The following is a 16,299-nucleotide window of genomic DNA, read 5'->3' as shown; positions in this document are numbered from 1 at the left end:
GAATTTCATGGCCTAGATCTTTACTCGGGAAAATTCAAAGTCTTGTCATTTGTTTAACGTGCAAGTGAAATAATAATGGGCTTTCCTCTTAGACAATTGGGAGATTTACACTGAGACATCTGATGGCAATTGTCTAAAACGATTAAGAATTCTCGGGCGAATTCCTTTGCAAGTGATTCGTCCATCCGGTTCGTCCCCTCCCTCTTGACACGTGACTTGCCAGACTTGTTGGCTTAAGGCAATTCTCTTTTTTTTTTCACAGAAAAAACTCAGTATTTCGAGAGTAACCATGCCGTACAACTGTGTATCATTCTGACCGACTGATAAGATTAGTTAGAATAACATTTTACGCAGAATAAGGTACAGATAACACATTATAAACTTTTGTTTACTTGAAAAGTGTTACGATACGTTCGAAAATCGTTGTTAGATAACCAGATTGGAAATAATCCCAAGAGACCGGGCTGTTCCCTGCCCGGAAGCAACTGAACTAGCCATTCCCCACTGTGTCATATTAGTTGCTCCATTTCAGGTATTTGTTGTGAGAATATTTAGTTACTTTTTCATTTTCAAACCAATTGATGTCTTGTATTTGTGTATTTGCAGACTTCAGAATGTCGGGCAATGTTTCACCCAAAGATGTTGCTCTGGAAACTCTGAAAGAAGAGATTCATGCCCTCCTTTGCGCTGTAAAAGGATCTGTACCATCTGACCAGATTATGAGTAACATTTATTTTTGGCTATCTATATATATAATAGTATTCTCATAATTAATGTGTGACTCGTTACATTATCCCCACTTTCAGAGGATTACAGAATGGTGTGTGGATCACATTTGCCTTATCGTCAACTAGGATTTGCCTCGGTCAATGATCTGCTGAAGAGTATACCAGATGTTGTATCATGTCACAATGTAAATGGCGGTGTTTTGGTTAAAGCAGTGCTGAAGAATGAATCTGCTCATATCAACAAGTTAGTTCAAGGGCAAAAAGGAACTAAAAAGAGGCCGCGAATGCTCCAGGCATCTTCCGTTCAGCGTGGCCCGGGGTCTTTGTTGAGAAACCCAATTAATGCCAACAACCGACCTGCCGCACCTTGGAATTTTCCAAAATATTACACACCACCAGCCATGCGTAGCGTCGTCTTAGTTCCTCCGAGCTCTAGCATTCGACAGCCGATGCTGCCGAGGACCACACAACAGCAACTGCCTCAGCAGGCCGTGCAACCTCCCGTTCATCAACAAGTATACCAGGTGCCTCATCTCAAACAGACAACTCAATTAATGCAGCCGAAGCCTTCCCAAAATCCGCCTGTCGCTGCTCCGAAGCTTCCGCAAGTAAATCAGAGACCTTTACCTCCAACCAATTTGCAATTGTCAGGAGCACAAGCGATTCCTCCTACTGGAAGACCAGCGAAACCCGCAGTGCCTACTCTTCCGGTCGTTAGGTATGCGGCATTATTATTATTATTATTATTTTGTAATACCATTTTTGTAATAACATTTCGGCTTCAGGCCCAACAATTTCCATCGCGAAAAGCTACAGCGATTCGTCCTTCTCCATCGGCTAGGAGAGATAACCTACGAGGATGCAAAAATGAAAAACGGAAAGTACGTCGCAACGGTAGTCATCGACAAAAAAAAGTCAAGCTGTTATCCCGACGAATTCACTACAAAAGAGGATGCTTACGAAAAAGCGGCTGAAGTAGCTCTCAGTGAGTGGGAATCTAAATACCATGACACCATTAGAAAAACCTCGGTGACTACTGACGACAAAATTATGGCAAAAAGGGTTGTTGACATCGTTAGTAAACATTCCGACGGCTGTTGGAGCGAAGAATTTGTCAAACTTTACGAGTACACCTTTTACGGCGAATCCTTGCCAGAAGATTGGGTTCAACGTGTTAAGGCCATCACAGATGAGTTGGAATTCACGGCCGGAATAGAGCATTTCCTTGTATGTATGGCAACAACGAAAAATACGCCTGAGCCCGTAACGTCCTCCCCATTTCTTCATCGAGAGCCTTTATTTAACCAACCACCTCCATCAAACGAGTCATTCTACAATCACTCGGTCAGTGAATTGTTTCGACAACCCGCTCAAAAGGGAATGCAACCTCAAATTCCTCGCCAATCTGATGGCTTCGGGTGCCGACCTGTTCCTGTCCAGAATATCGATAGTGACGTTTGGGCGGTTCACGTTCTTGTTGTCTGCGGTGGTGACCAGGTAAATCACATACCCATATTTATTGGATGATTGATGCATGTTCTTATTTTCGTGTTATACAGCTGGCAATCCGCCGAACTGATTCGGAGCAGTATTCTGCGTGGGAGGAAATGATGAACGATATGGATCTGTTTTACAGTGAGCACGAAGCTACCCTAAATCCGGTTGGGTTACTAGAGCGCGGTTGCCTTTATGCTACACAAATTGACGGTATTTGGGCTCGAGTTGAACTGATTTCCTACACAGAAAATGGCGATGTAGGTCTTTTAATTTTACCCTCATAACGTGTTTTGAAGTTTTTTCTAAGGCCAAATAATTCTTTTGCTGCAGGTGGAATTAAAACTTGTGGATTATGCTGACGTGGAAACGGTCGCCCCTTCTTCCGTTTTTGTCTTGGAGAAAAAATTCGGAGAAGTCCCCACTCAAGGAATAAAGTGCCATCTTCATGGATTAGCCCCATTTGCCAACTCCGAGCACACCATCACTACAGAAATCGAGTATTAAAAAGCTAAATTATTTCACATTAACTTTCGTACAAACTTTGAATTTTTGTAGTCGTCTACTCAACAATCAGTTTGTAGCTCGTGTTGTCTCTCGAGAACCATACCTTTCGATTATCCTGTACGAATCTCCCAGTGAACTGAATATAAATGAATGGATCTTGGATCAAGTGGCGGAAAAGGTTCCGGCGATCCCATTGAAGGTTTTTGAAATGTCAATTTACTTTCGTTTAGAATGCATTCCTAATCTTAAATTTTTTTGAATATTTTTTTTTAGGTGGGAGCAGTCGTGCAGAAAACAGTAATCTCGTATGTGTCGTCCGCCTGCGACGTTTACATGTTACGTGAAACTCCGCAGAAAAATGTCATCGATTGTCTGATTTTACTATTGGAGCTGCGGATTGAACAATCTCCTCCTACCCCCACACTTATTGCTGATAATCTATATTTAGGCCGTAGTGAAAAACATGGTTGGTGCCGTATGCGGCTGTACAGCTCCATCCCAACCCATGATGGAAATGTTTCCGTCCAACTGATGGATTTTGGCGATACTGAACTAGTACCAGGAAACACATTGAGAGAATTGCACACGTTATCAACGGTTCTTGCCCGCATCCCAGATCAAGCAGTTCGTGTCTTTTTGGCTCGCCTTCCTCCACCATCTTGCAGTTTCACTGACAAAGCGGCCAAGACGCTGCGTGAACTCACACCGCACGGATTAAGCTTGATGGTGCGAGTTGTTGAGTTCAGAAACGGAATCCCTGTCGTTGAGTTATTTGAAAGAATTGAAGAATCAGGTAAACTCGTCACCATCAATGCTATGATGGAGATGGACGAGACCCTGTATCGTTCTACTGACCAAGCTTCGCATCAATCTTCCTTGCCTTTAACCCGATTGGACCCTGATTTAACTCAACGCGTAGCCGCGATGGCACTTCCGTCTAGGTGAGGATAATTTTACTACATTGCGGAAAAGAAAAAAAAAAAAAAACAGACAAAACAAATTACTTGTTTTATTTGTGTACAACAGAAGGTCTTCCGCCAGTTCGTCTCCGTCGCCAACATTCCAAATGGAGCGTATGGTGGTTCCAAATGCCGAAATTCCACCCATTGATACTGGGCGCTTTTTGACGCCTTTCGACGTTCAAGTATTCAACGTATCAAATCCAGATCACTTTTACGTCCACTCCATCCAGTCGATGCAGTTGCTAAATTCGTTAATGCTTCGTCTCAAGGTGCCAAATTAATTAAAACGTGTTTGTTGTTGTATTAATTAATTAGAGACTTTCTATTCCTTGACCTTTAGGAATATTGTAATCGAGAAGATGTCAAGAATGCCAAAATGGAGTCTGTCATCGTTGATGGATATTATGCTGCCTGGCATCCAAAATCCGAATCGTACCGTCGCATCTGTGTTACTGGAAAATCTGGTTCGATAATCGCAGTCGCTTTTATCGATCATGGTGAAATAGATTTTCTACCACTAAGCAATATTCGCTCGTTGCTTCCAGAATTTGCTGAACTTCCAGCTCAAGCCATGAAAGCGCAATTATTTGGTAAAATCAGTGAAACGTGGCATTTTATGAAACGTATCGAGTTTGATCGTAATTCATTTCTTTCAGGAGTCAAACCGGTGGCTGGAGACTGGTCGCCTCAGAATGCATTATTTTTTAAGAAATTCGTTGATGGGAAAGTTTTTTCGTCTTACGTCATGGGAGTTTCGCCAGAAAAGACGCTCCGCTTGCAGCTGAATGATGTTCTGTCGGGAGATAAAGATATTGATGTGGCCAAATACCTGGTCGAGAATTGCCAAGCAACTGCAGCTTAAAGCTCATCCTTCTTCCCAGACTCACACCTTTTCTGTTTTCATTTTTGTTTGCATTTATTTCTACTTGTGAGTTGTTTTCTCTTTTGCACACAAGCCAGGGTTATGATGGCATCTAAGTCAAAGTTGACTCTTAAGAGATTGTTCTATTAAAGAAGGAATACTAAGTTTGTTTGTTATGGCTCACATTTACCACTTTGCCTTATGTTAACCAAGCATTAACCATTAATACACTCCAAGTTCAAGTCTTTGGGTATTTGATTGTTTGTAATATACAATCTGGAAATGATTTAAATTAGGATTATCAAGTAACTTCTATTTTGTATTTATTAACATTTTGACTCTACAGTCCTTTTTCGACTTCAATGATGATGATCATCAGGTTTCACAAAACGAAGGCCACAGTAGCCACAAGTATGGTTACCGGGTTTATCCAAATTGATGTAAACTTGTGGATGTCCGAGTGGGCCACCTCCTCCATTACAAGACACAATTCGGGACTTGGTTTCTTTTGGTGGAACCTGGGCAATTAGGTCAATTGCAAAACGGGTGTTGACTTGCTTCGATGCGTTTTCAAATCGAGCTAAACGAAAATCAGATTCATCCCATTTCTAAAGAACATAAAGTTGAAATAAATAAATTCGGATTTTCCATGGACTTTCGAATGTGTAAACATTTTTCAACGAGTATTGTGATATGTAACAGCAAAACATGTAAATCTAATAATTACCTGTCCAGTATGAGTTGGAAGATCAGCTGCCGCAGCCTCTTTCAATACTTTTGGAGCAGTTGAAAAAGGAATTTCATGTCGAATTGGAGTTTGTTTCAATTGTTTTCCAAGGATTTGGACAAGACGAAATTTTGAGGTCGCCATTGCAATTGTCGAACGGATAGACATCTAGTGGTAAGAAGACGTGGAAGAGTTGAGGCAACTTCGGCTATCTGCTCATAGTGCTCAACAGCAGACGAATTTTAAAGTTATTGTGCACGCGTGTTGTGTGTGAAATCGTTTTTCGACAGGTTCTCAAAAGAATTACCAGAATGTTGATTCAAAGCTCTAACAATGTGAAAATTTATAATTTGAGTGCTGGGAAATCTTTGCCTGAGGTAAGGGTGTATTTTGTATTAAACATTTTCCCTTTCAAATAGCTATTTGAGTATACATAGCTTCTATAGTTTCTATAGTTTTCCCTGACAGTTTTAAGTTAGCATGTTGATTGCCATGCTTGTAACAAACAATAGATTAATATCATATCATAAATATATTCAAAAATTGTTCTGCTGTTTAGATAGGATAATTTCTTGTATAAAAAATCTCATTTTATTTTTATGCTTTTGCAGTGGTTGTCAGACAGAAAAAAGAGAGCCTTGCAAAGTAAAGACTTGGACATCAGAAGACGAGTGGAGCTCATTCAAGATTTTGACATGCCTGGGGTCAGCACCTCAATTAAAGTTTCAAAGGATGGGAAATATATTATGGCTACTGGCATCTACAAGCCAAGAGTTCGGTGCTATGAAGTAGCTAATCTGTCCATGAAATTTGAAAGGTGTATGGATGCAGAAGTCATCAAATTTGAGATGTTGTCAGAGGATTACAGTAAAGTAGTTTTCTTGCAGTGTGATCGATTTGTCGAATTTCACGCTCAGTATGGCCGATATTATAGAACAAGAATACCGAAATTCGGAAGAGATTTGAAGTATCATTTTCAGTCATGCAACCTCTACATAGTTGGTACCGGGTATGCAATAAGATTACAGTACTCTTAATTGCTCTAGTTAACAGTAAATTTTCTTTAGGCCAGACGTATATCGCTTGAATTTAGAAGAAGGGAGGTTTCTTAATTCATTTCAAACAGAAGCAACCACTCTTAACGTTTGTGATATGAATCCCTTTCATCAGCTGTTCGTCTGTGGTTCCAAAGAAGGAAAAATAGAGGCATGGGATCCTCGTGCAAGGAATAGAGTGGGAGTTCTCGATTGTGCTTTACACTCTGTGACACCTGACACTCAGTAAATGGTTTTTTTAACGTTTTTAGATCACATTTTACCATGTTTTTTATTATAGAGTTACCGGTGTCCCTCAAGTCACGGCTGTCAAGTTCCGTGATGCACTGACATTGGGAGTAGGAACTTCAACAGGCCAGATCTTACTTTATGATTTGCGATCCAATCGTCCGACTAAAGTGAAAGACCACCGATATGGACTTCCCATAAAAACAGTAGATTTCCATCACCTGAATCATGATTTGGTAGCGTCAATGGATTCAAGAATCGTTCGATTGTGGGATAGAAATACGGTAAATAAAATTAAAACATAATAATAAAAATGCTATTATACTTTTAATGTCAATAGGGTGAACCATACGTCTCTGTTGAAGCAACATCAGATTTGAACGATCTATGTTTGGTACCTAACAGGTATGTTTGGTACCTACCTAATGTTAACTACCTAACAATTTCAATTTAAATCATTTATTTAGTGGTATGATGTTCATGGCTACGGAAGACAAAAAAATGCTCACTTATTACATACCTAATCTTGGACCGGCTCCTCGTTGGTGTAGTTTCCTTGACTCGTTGACAGAAGAATTAGAGGAGGGAGAAACTGCTGCCGTCTATGACGATTACAAATTCTTGACAGTAGATGAACTACATGACCTCGGATTTGGTCACCTTATTGGTATTTTTCAAATTTTATTAGAATTCTATTCTTCTTTTTAACACGACTTTTCCTTTATAGGGACCAATCTATTGCGTGCCTACATGCACGGTTATTTTATCGACATGCGACTATATAGGAAAGCCAAATCCATTGTTGAACCTTTATCACTTACCCGCTACAAACAGAATAAAGTAAAGGAAACAATTGACCAACAGCGGTCCAGCAGAGTTCAATTGCAGGTAATACACCTAAAATTCAAATTTGGATCAAATAGAATAATTTTTTGTTTTTTAGAAACTTCCTGCGATTAACCGTGAGCTTGCACTTAAGCTTATGGAGGATAGTAAGGCGGTTGATGATGCTGAAGCAGTTGGAAAGAAGAGTGGTGCAAAATTACTTATGAGCTCCAACATTCTAAATGATTCGCGTTTCAAAGATCTTTTCGTAAACCCGAACTTCCAGATAGACAAATCTTCTGAAGAATTCAGGTAATATTTATTTGTGATGTAGAACAAAACGTCTTGATAGTGTAAACAATGCGTTCCTATTCCGTCAACAGATTACTAAATCCTGCAGTTTCACGTTTGGACAAAATCCGAGAAAAACGTATCAAAAAGGCTCTCATCGAAGACCAGTTCGAGCCCGTCGAGGTAGGAATAAAAAATTGCTCCTTACAAAATGACACAATAAAGTAATTAATTCATTGCAGGGAACGAGCACGGAAAATCCACTTAATGATGATGAATTTTCAGATAGTGAAAGAAAGGGTCGCAAACGGACAATTTCGGTAATACAAATACTTCATACCGCATGTTAATGGTAAACGTTTCTTATACTGTATACAATTTTTCCCCAACAGACCGATGACAGCAGCAGTGATTCTGACGACGCAAGTCTTCGAAATGAAATCAAGTTACAGCATAAGATTATAAGAGAAGAGAAGTTTCAACAGAGAAAATTGGAAAGACAACAAGAGAAGCTGGAAGGTCCTAAGTTCATGGCATTAAAACCTGGGCAAAAATTCCAAGGGTTCCGTTCAACCACTGACCAACCTAAGAAGAAATTGGCCAAGTATCAATCATTATCTTCGATTTTGTTGTGTTTACATTTTAATGTTGTATGCTATTTCAATTTGACTCAGGGCTTCGCTTGGTGAGCGAATTCATTTAGAAGAAGATGTAGACAAAGTTAAGCTTGCTCCATCAGCTGGTTCTAGAGAAATGACTTTCACGCTCCCACAGGTATTCATCTTAATTTAGTTTTTTTTTTTTTCCAATTACGGATTAATAAAAATTTGACCATTTAGAGTGAACGCGTCACAAAAGCTAGAGAACAAGCCGAACAACATCATGAAGAGCGACGTAAAATCATTCGATCTGCCAATCACTTGAGAACACGGGGTCGTGGGCGGGGTGGTCGCGGAAGATTTTGATGTATTTGTTAATTAAGTGAAATAAACAAGACATTTCGTGTTTACGGTGTTTAACCTTATTTTTATTATTATTCCTACAGTTGAGTCGAAGATGTTTTGACTCGAATGTACAATCGCTATATCAATCGGTTTTTGGGTGTCTAAACCAATAAATGTAGATGATGATAGGGAGGGCTCAAAGATTGCACCGTCATCCTCCCTTCTACATTGCATAAATTTTTTTTGTAATCGACACATCCTATTCTTTTGGTTTGTAGATGATTTTTCTGCTCTTAACAACACTCCACTTGTGGCGTTTCCAGTAGTAAGCTACTGAAATCAAGAAGGAGAATAGCATCAGAGCTTTCAAAGCCATCTTCTTGCGATCATCATGTTCGGGCTCTGCTGACCACTTGAGGAAGGTGGACACATCTTTAGCCATTTGACTGGCAGTAGCTGGCGTACCATCCGCATATTCAATCACCTTAAGATCAAAGATATGCTTGTTAAAATCGCTTTGTTGAAAAAGTGAACAGAAATCGTACCTCATTGTAAAGAGCTTGAGCCATACCAATAGCGCCTCCAGGGAAATAAGGATTATAATAAAGACCATCACGTAATGTGATACCAGCTGGTGGATCGGTATAGCCAGTTAACAGAGAGAATAAATAATCCTCTCCGCCGTGACGAGCAGCGGTAATGTAACTTAGGTCTGGTGGAAGGGCACCGTTGTTGGCGCTCCTGGCAGCTTCTTCGTTAGCATATGGGCTCGGAAATCTATCAGAAAGCTTACCAGGGCGTTGGAACATGTTACCATCTTCATTGGGCCCATCAGTAACCTACAATGGAAATTACTATGAACTACATTGGAAAATTGATAGTTAAACAATTAATACAGACCTGAATGCCAGCAGCTTCCTCCTTGGCTTCATCCTCTGTATGGCTGACACCAATCAAGTTGCGATAAGCCAAATACTTCATGCTGTGGCATGCAGAGCAGACTTGTTTGTAGACTTCATAACCACGACGTATGCTATTTCCAAAAATAGTTCTGTACATTCAAAACAACAAATCACTTTAAAATTAAGCATACCTAGCATGATCCAGAGATGAAAAGAGCCCATTGTGACTCCATGGAAAACTGGGAGCATGTAACTCCAGGCCTGAAGCCTTTACCGACTGGTCTAAAGTGTATGCCAAACCAGCTGCTCCACCAATTAGAGACCCAATTACCGCTACTCCCTAAGAAAATTATGCAATATTCTGAGATTTGATAACCTAAAACACTTCCTTGTATTATTTCTTACCGCTTTTTTGCCGGCCGAGAGCTCACGCAAAGTAGACAGATGGGATTGCTAAAACCAAGATTTGAACGTTATTTGCCTATGTTGGATTAAATGAATATTAAAGTGTGCGTAAAGCATTCCAAACCTGGATAACGGCATTGTTTTGGGCTCTAAGAAGCCCAGATTTCACGAATTTACCAGCAACTCCGGCCATCTTTGACGAAATTATCGTAACGGGTCGTCCAAGTCAAATGCAACGTTGAAACATCAATGAATTCCATATATTACGTAAAAGACTTTTCAAGTTAAATCATTTATTTTTGTTTAAATAAATCTGCATGACTATATATTATCAATAACTGATTAATAAATGTAATCTTTAAGTTTACTACCGTAAAATTTTAATTTGAAGAAAATGAGATCACCAATGGATTTAGTTTCGTTAGCTTTTCAAACCACAAATGACATTATTTATTATTTATATTTGGTTTTTTTGGTTTTATTCATCGATCTGTAATTTAAAAAATTCTTATCACTTCCATATTTCATTGGAATAATTCAAGAAATCATTTTTGGAAACAATTTTGTGTCACATGCTATGAAAATAAAAAAAAAAACTTGGGGGAAAGTAAAATACAAATTAGATACTGGATAGTCAAAGAATCTACGGGAATAATAAGTTGTTTTTCTTTTCAGGTTGAAAAAAGTTAATTGGATTAAAACAAATCACACTCTACCTCCAATTTAGCAACACACGAAACATCCCGAGGCACTTTCGTCAACAGGCTGCAGTTGCTGAAATTTCGAACAAATCTGTCAACGCCGCCCCTAACAACGGAGTTGAGTTCTCTTGTGTAGCTTCGTTTCTTTTTGGAAATCATTCAATTTTCGATCACCGGTGCGACGGATTCCGATTAGACGAAAATACTTATCCGAATTCATCGAGTTGGGACGGAAATTGTGTAGCCAATTAAGGCTGAATTTCGAAAATGAGTAAAGCTATGCAGTTACTAGGCAGTAAAATCAGTCTCATCTCCAAGTCGGAGATCCGTTACGAAGGGATCCTATTCACACTGAATCCCAATGAGTCAACTTTGGCTTTGGCTAAAGGTAAGCATTTCTTTTGTGATGTGATGTGATGTGATGTATTTTACACGAAACATTTAACTCGGAAACTGTTTCTTTTCATTTCATGTCATCTATGCATAGTAACTGTTGACATGACTAATTTAAATAGTTGGCATCTATTGTGGTTGCAGTGTTTGGTAGGGTGACTTGTCAGTTGTGTCATTGTACTTGTTTTCAATCATAGCTAGGGAATAATTCTCCTTATTCAGTAAGAAGTACTGTGAATGTCAGCATGTTCTAATCATCTTTGTTATTCTAGTGCGTATGTTTGGAACGGAAAACCGGCCTACAGATAACCCTGTTGCTGCAAGAGATGAGGTGTTTGAGTTTATCATCTTCAGGGGTCAGGATATTAAAGATATTCGTCTTTGTGAACCACCTGCACCTCAACCTCCCATACCAGGCACTCTTCCCTATGATCCAGCCATTGTTCAGGTAAATTTATCACTTTGGTTGACGATGACATGATGGAAGTTTTAAAAAAAATATTCTCATGTTTGTGTGCAGCATTCAGTACCAGGTGTTGGATCACTTGGTGCAACTGGACTGCAGCAACCAACTGGACTTGCCGGAAGTATCATGAGGCCCAACTTTGGACCGTTGGGTGGTCTGAATCCTTATCCAGTAATTCTTGCTTGCATGTTTTAATTTTAGATTTGATGTGTAATCAAACCTTTTTATAGAATCTTGATGGTGGAGCTTCTGGTGGCCCTTTGGGACAGCTAGGAAACCTGATGGCGCCCAGCCTGAGTGCAGGACTTGGAGGTAAAATTTTGTCTTCATTTGTGTTTTGTAGCCAACTTGATTTGTTTGTTAAAAGGTTTAACTGGTGGACTTGGACTGAGTGGAGCCGCCGCTGTTGCTGCAGCCAGTGAGTTACCCCTTTCCCCTCATGGGGATATGCCCCCTCACCCGGATCATTTATCCGAGGGAGACCAAGGTACAAGGCCAAAAGACATTGCCTACATAAATTGTCTTTGCTTAGTGCATGACTAATTTTGCCTGCTTCATTCCCACTCACTTGCATGTGTATATATAGCTGCTTCTACATTTGCATGAACACGCCAATGTAACTTGTTAACTGCTTTGGCTTTGTCCTTTGGTGGCGTTGGTCTGTAGTTCTATTTGGTTGTAACACCTGTCTAATCTCGTTTATTGGAAATACCTTAGATTTGTTGGGTGGAGTTGGTAGGTCCAACAACTCAACACCTGTTGGTGGCGCTTCGGGGACGAGTCAATCGAGAAAATCACCATTGCTAGGTGAGAAAGAGGATCAACGAACTAGCAGCCGTGGATCTGGTGGTGGTGGTCGGTCTCAACAGAACGATAGAGGCCAGCAACAGCGGGGAGGAAATGGAAGATCAAATTCTCGTGGCCGTGCACGTGGTAACAACGCTGGTGGAGGTCAGAATACTGATCGCAGAGATGGCGGTCGATCTCAGGGTGGACATCCACAAGGATCTTTCAATCGTTTTGCTAGCAACTTTAACAATCGCTCCAAGGGACCCCTGAAGTTCGACGAAGATTATGACTTTGAATCTGCCAACGTCAAGGTAACTATTTTGTGTTGTTTCTGAAGGTGTTCGTGCGCTTCATGGTTTATTATTTAAATTAGTTTGAGGAACTGAAAACCAAAATGGGCAAGATGAAAATTGGTGGTGATACAGTACTTGTATTGAGCGGCCCTCCTGAGGCAGACAAGAAAGAGAAGACAGAAGGCGAGTCTGCTGACACCGTTGCAGTTTCTGCCGATGGCGAAGCTTCAACAGAAGCTTTGGTTTCAGTCTCACCCAATGACGATGATAAGGGCTCCGAGTCTCCAGAGAAACCCATCTGCTACGACAAAACGCGCTCGTTCTTCGATTCAATCAGCTGCGAGGCTGTGGAGCGCAGCAAAGGGTAAGAAATTATAATTTTTAATTTTATGGTTTGATGGACTGGTGACTTATAATATTATATTTTAAGTAGCAATACTCAACGGACAGATTGGCGCCAGGAGCGAAAATTAAACGCCGAGACATTCGGGTTACCTTTCAATCAACGCCGAGGTGGATTTAATCGTGGAGGCGGTGGTGGCCGAGGATATTACGGTGGTCGTGGTGGTGGCGGCGGAGGTGGAGGTTATTATCGCCAGCAGAATAACGATGGCTATCAACAGCGCGACGGTGGCTATCAGCAACGCGAAGGTGGTTACCAACGTGATGGCGGATATCAGAACCGAGATGTAGGATATCAACAGCGCGATGGCGGCTTTCAGCAAAGAGATGGAAGTTTTCAGCAAAGAGATGGAAGTTTTCAGCAAAGAGATGGAGGTTATCAGCAACGCAGTGGCTATCGGGGATCAGGTGGTTACCGAGGTGGCCGTGGTGGACGAGGTAACGGTGGAGGAAATCGCGACTCCGAAAGTACTGGTCAGCCCAGAGGTGGTTACAACCAAAGGAGGAATTGGGTAAGTGATGATATTGCAACAATTAATTCAAAATTTTAATTTTTTCTTTCTTTAATAGCAACAACAGGAGAATCGAGCGTAGAAAATGTACGAAAACCGGTTATTGATGCGCTACTTTGAAGCATGGGGAATGATTCCGTTGGACATTTGATGAGAAATATGGGGGGCAATTGGTGTGAGAGGTTCTGTTTGGTAGAGTTGGAAAACGGCGTCGGATTAGTGATTGAGTGGTGCGAGTGGGTGTACAGTTTCTTTTGGTTTGTTTTCTCGCCGTCGGTGTGAAGTGATCGTAACTCTTGTTGGGCCCTCCTCTCTTCGCGTACGGAGCATTCCTGCTACAAGTGTTTCATCGGGTCCGTCAGTAACTGGTGAGGATTGTTTTTGGGAGGATTGGGATCCTTTGGATTTAACACCTAGAACAGAAGGAAGTTGAAGTGTTCGTTTTTCTTTTGTTTTTTTCTCACCTGTTATTTCCTTAATTATTGTAGAGACTTTTGACTTTGTTTTCTTTTCTCGTCTATTCATATTTTGCATCTGTCCCCCCAGTTCACTCAATTTATGTCTCCCAGCTGCCCCCTTTACATTGTCCCAATTTCCCCTTCCAATTTTTCTGAATGAATGTGCGTGGGATGTAAGTCATGTAATTGAACAAGTTGGTCAGATTTTCGGATTTGCAGAGATGTGTGCAACGTTTGGAACCCGCGAGTGATTTTACACGACGTGGCAAATCGTAATTTTCGTATTGTACGTGACTCGCGCTTCGTCCATACTTTTGTTTTGGTATACAAAATTCCACGACTTGTGAAGAACACCGACAAAATGGCACTATCGTCTTCTGTATTGTTTATGTGCTCCTATGTCTTGCGGGCATGTACGACTAGCTCGTAAAAGCAAAAGTACAGTAAATAAAATCGTCGTGTAATCAGTTATTTTTGTTATGACTTGACTCGTTATTTGGTTTATGAACAAATTGATGCGAAATTTAAACATTCCATTGCTGAATCGACCAAAACTGACGTTTTCGGTATCGAGTAAGGTTGTTGCGATTATTTATGGTACTAATGGCAGTTCTGAAGGACGCAAGAGTTGTGTCGTTGGCTGCATTCGGTTTCTTCAGTTCCGTACTGAATTCCGTAATAAATTGTGATCCACCTAATTCCCTCAAATTAAAATTAAATGTAAAAATTAATTTTTTGTTATAATTACCATTTGAAACAGACAGAACGTAAGACGTTGGCCAAATAACAAGGAAATTGTCGTATAAATGTGGGTTGTATCCTCCTACACAATCTAATTGCGAAACCGGATTCCATCCAGCGGAGCCGAATGGAGTTGAGAAAATTATTGCTTTACGTTTTCCTTTTAAGCCAGGACAGTAGCATTCATTAAAATATTTTCGAACGTCTTTATTGAATGATAAGGTCAATGAATTGCTGCCTAAAATTTGGCCTTGAATGCAGTGGGATAAAAAGCAAAGTGTCAGGCCGTTGTATCTCGTCCAGTCAACTCCACGTGAGACATCCAGCACCTTTTGCTTCAATTCAAAATTGGTCAGGTCCTCAGCTATTTCAACTTGGTAACCGAGAGAGAGAAATGTTTCTCTTAATGTCCGGCAATCGGCTTCATTTCCTTGGTAATTTGGTACATCGAGTTCGACCCTCTACCCTCGCAATAAAAGATAAGGGGAAAATAAATTAACAATTAGTCTCATCCTATTTTATCTCTATTTAGATTAATTGAGTTAGTTGTTTCCCAACGTGTTTTAATATCGGATCCCGTTCTCTGTAAATGTTTTTCTGGTGTACAATCAGGCAGTAACCGGTAGATGAGCTTGGGTGGAGTCTGTTGTTTCCAATCGTAGAATGTCTCAATATACTTTGATTGAAGCATTCGTCCCTCATTGATGAAGTCCCTGATAGTCCGCTTTGTAGCTGTAAACTTAAGTTTACTAGATCATTTCTGCCGATTCGGCCGAGAGCAATTGTCAATTTCGAACAATCATTGGTAGAGATAATGCCGCTCACGATCCACTGTAAAACGACGACTTCAATCACTTGGAATTCATTTGTTGCGTCCATGCTGTTTATGAAACTTTTTAACAAATGTGCGTCGTAACGATCCAGCTGGTCCAGAATACAAAAAATTCCAACTCTAAACGGAAATAGATGACCTCTAGGAATGTACTCGATCGGCGTTGAAACGGAATAACCTATTAATCGCAAGAGTTTCCATTGCTTTAGCTGAAACAGTGCTTCAATCACAGCACTAGGATTCATCTCAGCCGATTGAATGGCCAAATGGATCGCAACCCTTTTCCACTCAGGGCAGCCTCGTTCGTGAAGCTTGATTAATCGCTGCATTTGTTCGAGCGCTACCAATTCATCGCCTTGCTTAAAAAGCAAAAAACTGAAAGCTATGTGATCATACCAGTCCATTGAGTCTTCGATGCTGCGAATAAACGACACAGAGAGAAATGATTTTGCCATGTTCTTTGGACTAAACAAAGTAACACACTGAAACCTGAACGGCTGCATCGTCTATCTAGCAAGGGGAATCCCATTCACAATGGCTAGAAAATTCCCCGTCCGATAACAAACCTGGAGCAAAACAAGGCCGTTCACTTGAACTTTTGACTTTTTAGTTTGAGGGGATTTCGTTTGACAGGCCAACTTTGGATGCTTTATATTTTTATGAGGAAAATGTCAATCGATTTTTTTTTTACAATAAGAAAAAATTACATTTTTTTACCAATTCGTGAAAATTGACCTTGGACTTTAAAGATTAGGCAACAGTGCAACGCAGCAAGCGCAGAT

General features: G+C 40.5%; 6 protein-coding genes across 10 annotated transcripts; 3 read left to right on the top strand and 3 right to left on the bottom strand.

Annotated features, from left to right (window-relative positions):
- Nucleotides 1-217: 217 nt before the first annotated feature.
- Nucleotides 218-4,800, top strand: LOC124314371 (tudor domain-containing protein 7-like). 2 transcript variants are annotated; one of them, XM_046779486.1, is made up of 12 exons: nucleotides 218-360; nucleotides 431-532; nucleotides 607-723; nucleotides 807-1,446; nucleotides 1,514-2,225; nucleotides 2,288-2,482; nucleotides 2,556-2,722; nucleotides 2,781-2,928; nucleotides 3,003-3,670; nucleotides 3,759-3,960; nucleotides 4,032-4,281; nucleotides 4,348-4,800. In XM_046779486.1, the coding sequence occupies exons 3-12, from the start codon at nucleotides 615-617 to the stop codon at nucleotides 4,551-4,553; spliced, it is 3,297 nt and encodes a 1,098-aa protein (XP_046635442.1). In that variant the 5' UTR covers nucleotides 218-360; nucleotides 431-532; nucleotides 607-614; the 3' UTR covers nucleotides 4,554-4,800. The 2 variants fall into 2 exon arrangements, with proteins under 2 accessions (XP_046635442.1, XP_046635441.1); XM_046779485.1 differs by having other exon boundaries at nucleotides 220-360; nucleotides 3,756-3,960.
- Nucleotides 4,801-4,851: 51 nt separating this feature from the next.
- On the bottom strand, nucleotides 4,852-5,463 carry LOC124314375 (NADH dehydrogenase [ubiquinone] iron-sulfur protein 6, mitochondrial-like). Its single transcript, XM_046779491.1, has 2 exons — nucleotides 5,281-5,463; nucleotides 4,852-5,161 (listed from the first exon to the last, which is right to left on the bottom strand). The coding sequence occupies exons 1-2, from the start codon at nucleotides 5,446-5,448 to the stop codon at nucleotides 4,913-4,915; spliced, it is 417 nt and encodes a 138-aa protein (XP_046635447.1). The 5' UTR covers nucleotides 5,449-5,463; the 3' UTR covers nucleotides 4,852-4,912.
- A 40-nt stretch (nucleotides 5,464-5,503) lies between these two features.
- On the top strand, nucleotides 5,504-8,688 carry LOC124314372 (nucleolar protein 10-like). Its single transcript, XM_046779488.1, has 13 exons — nucleotides 5,504-5,657; nucleotides 5,892-6,289; nucleotides 6,348-6,560; nucleotides 6,616-6,847; nucleotides 6,904-6,968; nucleotides 7,031-7,230; nucleotides 7,291-7,451; nucleotides 7,507-7,700; nucleotides 7,772-7,862; nucleotides 7,922-7,999; nucleotides 8,072-8,283; nucleotides 8,354-8,453; nucleotides 8,519-8,688. The coding sequence occupies exons 1-13, from the start codon at nucleotides 5,592-5,594 to the stop codon at nucleotides 8,642-8,644; spliced, it is 2,136 nt and encodes a 711-aa protein (XP_046635444.1). The 5' UTR covers nucleotides 5,504-5,591; the 3' UTR covers nucleotides 8,645-8,688.
- Nucleotides 8,685-10,185, bottom strand: LOC124314374 (cytochrome c1, heme protein, mitochondrial-like). Its single transcript, XM_046779490.1, has 6 exons — nucleotides 10,055-10,185; nucleotides 9,931-9,978; nucleotides 9,717-9,865; nucleotides 9,524-9,656; nucleotides 9,169-9,462; nucleotides 8,685-9,107 (listed from the first exon to the last, which is right to left on the bottom strand). Exons 1-6 carry the CDS (start codon nucleotides 10,121-10,123, stop codon nucleotides 8,883-8,885), a joined length of 918 nt encoding a protein of 305 aa, XP_046635446.1. The 5' UTR covers nucleotides 10,124-10,185; the 3' UTR covers nucleotides 8,685-8,882.
- Nucleotides 10,186-10,758: 573 nt separating this feature from the next.
- On the top strand, nucleotides 10,759-14,415 carry LOC124315008 (protein LSM14 homolog B-like). Of its 3 annotated transcripts, none has more exons than XM_046780352.1 (9): nucleotides 10,759-11,019; nucleotides 11,297-11,472; nucleotides 11,545-11,661; nucleotides 11,721-11,802; nucleotides 11,858-11,977; nucleotides 12,208-12,590; nucleotides 12,653-12,936; nucleotides 13,003-13,486; nucleotides 13,545-14,415. In XM_046780352.1, the coding sequence occupies exons 1-9, from the start codon at nucleotides 10,899-10,901 to the stop codon at nucleotides 13,566-13,568; spliced, it is 1,791 nt and encodes a 596-aa protein (XP_046636308.1). In that variant the 5' UTR covers nucleotides 10,759-10,898; the 3' UTR covers nucleotides 13,569-14,415. The 3 variants fall into 3 exon arrangements, with proteins under 3 accessions (XP_046636308.1, XP_046636311.1, XP_046636309.1); XM_046780355.1 differs by having other exon boundaries at nucleotides 10,760-11,019; nucleotides 11,858-11,908; XM_046780353.1 differs by having other exon boundaries at nucleotides 10,760-11,019; nucleotides 13,006-13,486.
- Nucleotides 14,276-16,028, bottom strand: LOC124315009. Of its 2 annotated transcripts, none has more exons than XM_046780356.1 (3): nucleotides 15,244-16,028; nucleotides 14,693-15,146; nucleotides 14,276-14,638 (listed from the first exon to the last, which is right to left on the bottom strand). In XM_046780356.1, exons 1-3 carry the CDS (start codon nucleotides 16,018-16,020, stop codon nucleotides 14,469-14,471), a joined length of 1,401 nt encoding a protein of 466 aa, XP_046636312.1. In that variant the 5' UTR covers nucleotides 16,021-16,028; the 3' UTR covers nucleotides 14,276-14,468. The 2 variants fall into 2 exon arrangements, with proteins under 2 accessions (XP_046636312.1, XP_046636313.1); XM_046780357.1 differs by having other exon boundaries at nucleotides 14,707-15,146.
- Between the last annotated feature and the right edge of the window lie 271 nt (nucleotides 16,029-16,299).

The sequence above is a fragment of the Daphnia pulicaria genome, chromosome 10 (assembly GCF_021234035.1).
Source record: "Daphnia pulicaria isolate SC F1-1A chromosome 10, SC_F0-13Bv2, whole genome shotgun sequence".
Taxonomy (NCBI): domain Eukaryota; kingdom Metazoa; phylum Arthropoda; class Branchiopoda; order Diplostraca; family Daphniidae; genus Daphnia; species Daphnia pulicaria.
This window is presented reverse-complemented; position numbering and strand designations above follow the sequence as displayed.

Coding starts and splice junctions, on each gene's coding strand:
- LOC124314374 (XM_046779490.1), bottom strand. CDS start 10,123: ATGGCCGGAGTTGCTGGTAAATTCGTGAAATCTGGGCTTCTTAGAGCC. Junction 9,866..9,930: donor TCTCGGCCGGCAAAAAAGCG/GTAAGAAATAAT, acceptor TAATTTTCTTAG/GGAGTAGCGGTAATTGGGTC. Junction 9,108..9,168: donor CTCAAGCTCTTTACAATGAG/GTACGATTTCTG, acceptor TTTGATCTTAAG/GTGATTGAATATGCGGATGG.
- LOC124314375 (XM_046779491.1), bottom strand. CDS start 5,448: ATGTCTATCCGTTCGACAATTGCAATGGCGACCTCAAAATTTCGTCTT. Junction 5,162..5,280: donor TTCCAACTCATACTGGACAG/GTAATTATTAGA, acceptor TATGTTCTTTAG/AAATGGGATGAATCTGATTT.
- LOC124315009 (XM_046780356.1), bottom strand. CDS start 16,020: ATGCAGCCGTTCAGGTTTCAGTGTGTTACTTTGTTTAGTCCAAAGAAC. Junction 15,147..15,243: donor GGGATCCGATATTAAAACAC/GTTGGGAAACAA, acceptor TTGCGAGGGTAG/AGGGTCGAACTCGATGTACC. Junction 14,639..14,692: donor CGTTCTGTCTGTTTCAAATG/GTAATTATAACA, acceptor TGAGGGAATTAG/GTGGATCACAATTTATTACG.
- LOC124314372 (XM_046779488.1), top strand. CDS start 5,592: ATGTTGATTCAAAGCTCTAACAATGTGAAAATTTATAATTTGAGTGCT. Junction 6,848..6,903: donor GATTGTGGGATAGAAATACG/GTAAATAAAATT, acceptor TAATGTCAATAG/GGTGAACCATACGTCTCTGT. Junction 7,231..7,290: donor CGGATTTGGTCACCTTATTG/GTATTTTTCAAA, acceptor TTTCCTTTATAG/GGACCAATCTATTGCGTGCC.
- LOC124315008 (XM_046780352.1), top strand. CDS start 10,899: ATGAGTAAAGCTATGCAGTTACTAGGCAGTAAAATCAGTCTCATCTCC. Junction 11,803..11,857: donor CCTGAGTGCAGGACTTGGAG/GTAAAATTTTGT, acceptor GTTTGTTAAAAG/GTTTAACTGGTGGACTTGGA. Junction 13,487..13,544: donor ACAACCAAAGGAGGAATTGG/GTAAGTGATGAT, acceptor TTTCTTTAATAG/CAACAACAGGAGAATCGAGC.
- LOC124314371 (XM_046779485.1), top strand. CDS start 615: ATGTCGGGCAATGTTTCACCCAAAGATGTTGCTCTGGAAACTCTGAAA. Junction 2,483..2,555: donor CCTACACAGAAAATGGCGAT/GTAGGTCTTTTA, acceptor CTTTTGCTGCAG/GTGGAATTAAAACTTGTGGA. Junction 3,961..4,031: donor CGTTAATGCTTCGTCTCAAG/GTGCCAAATTAA, acceptor CTTGACCTTTAG/GAATATTGTAATCGAGAAGA.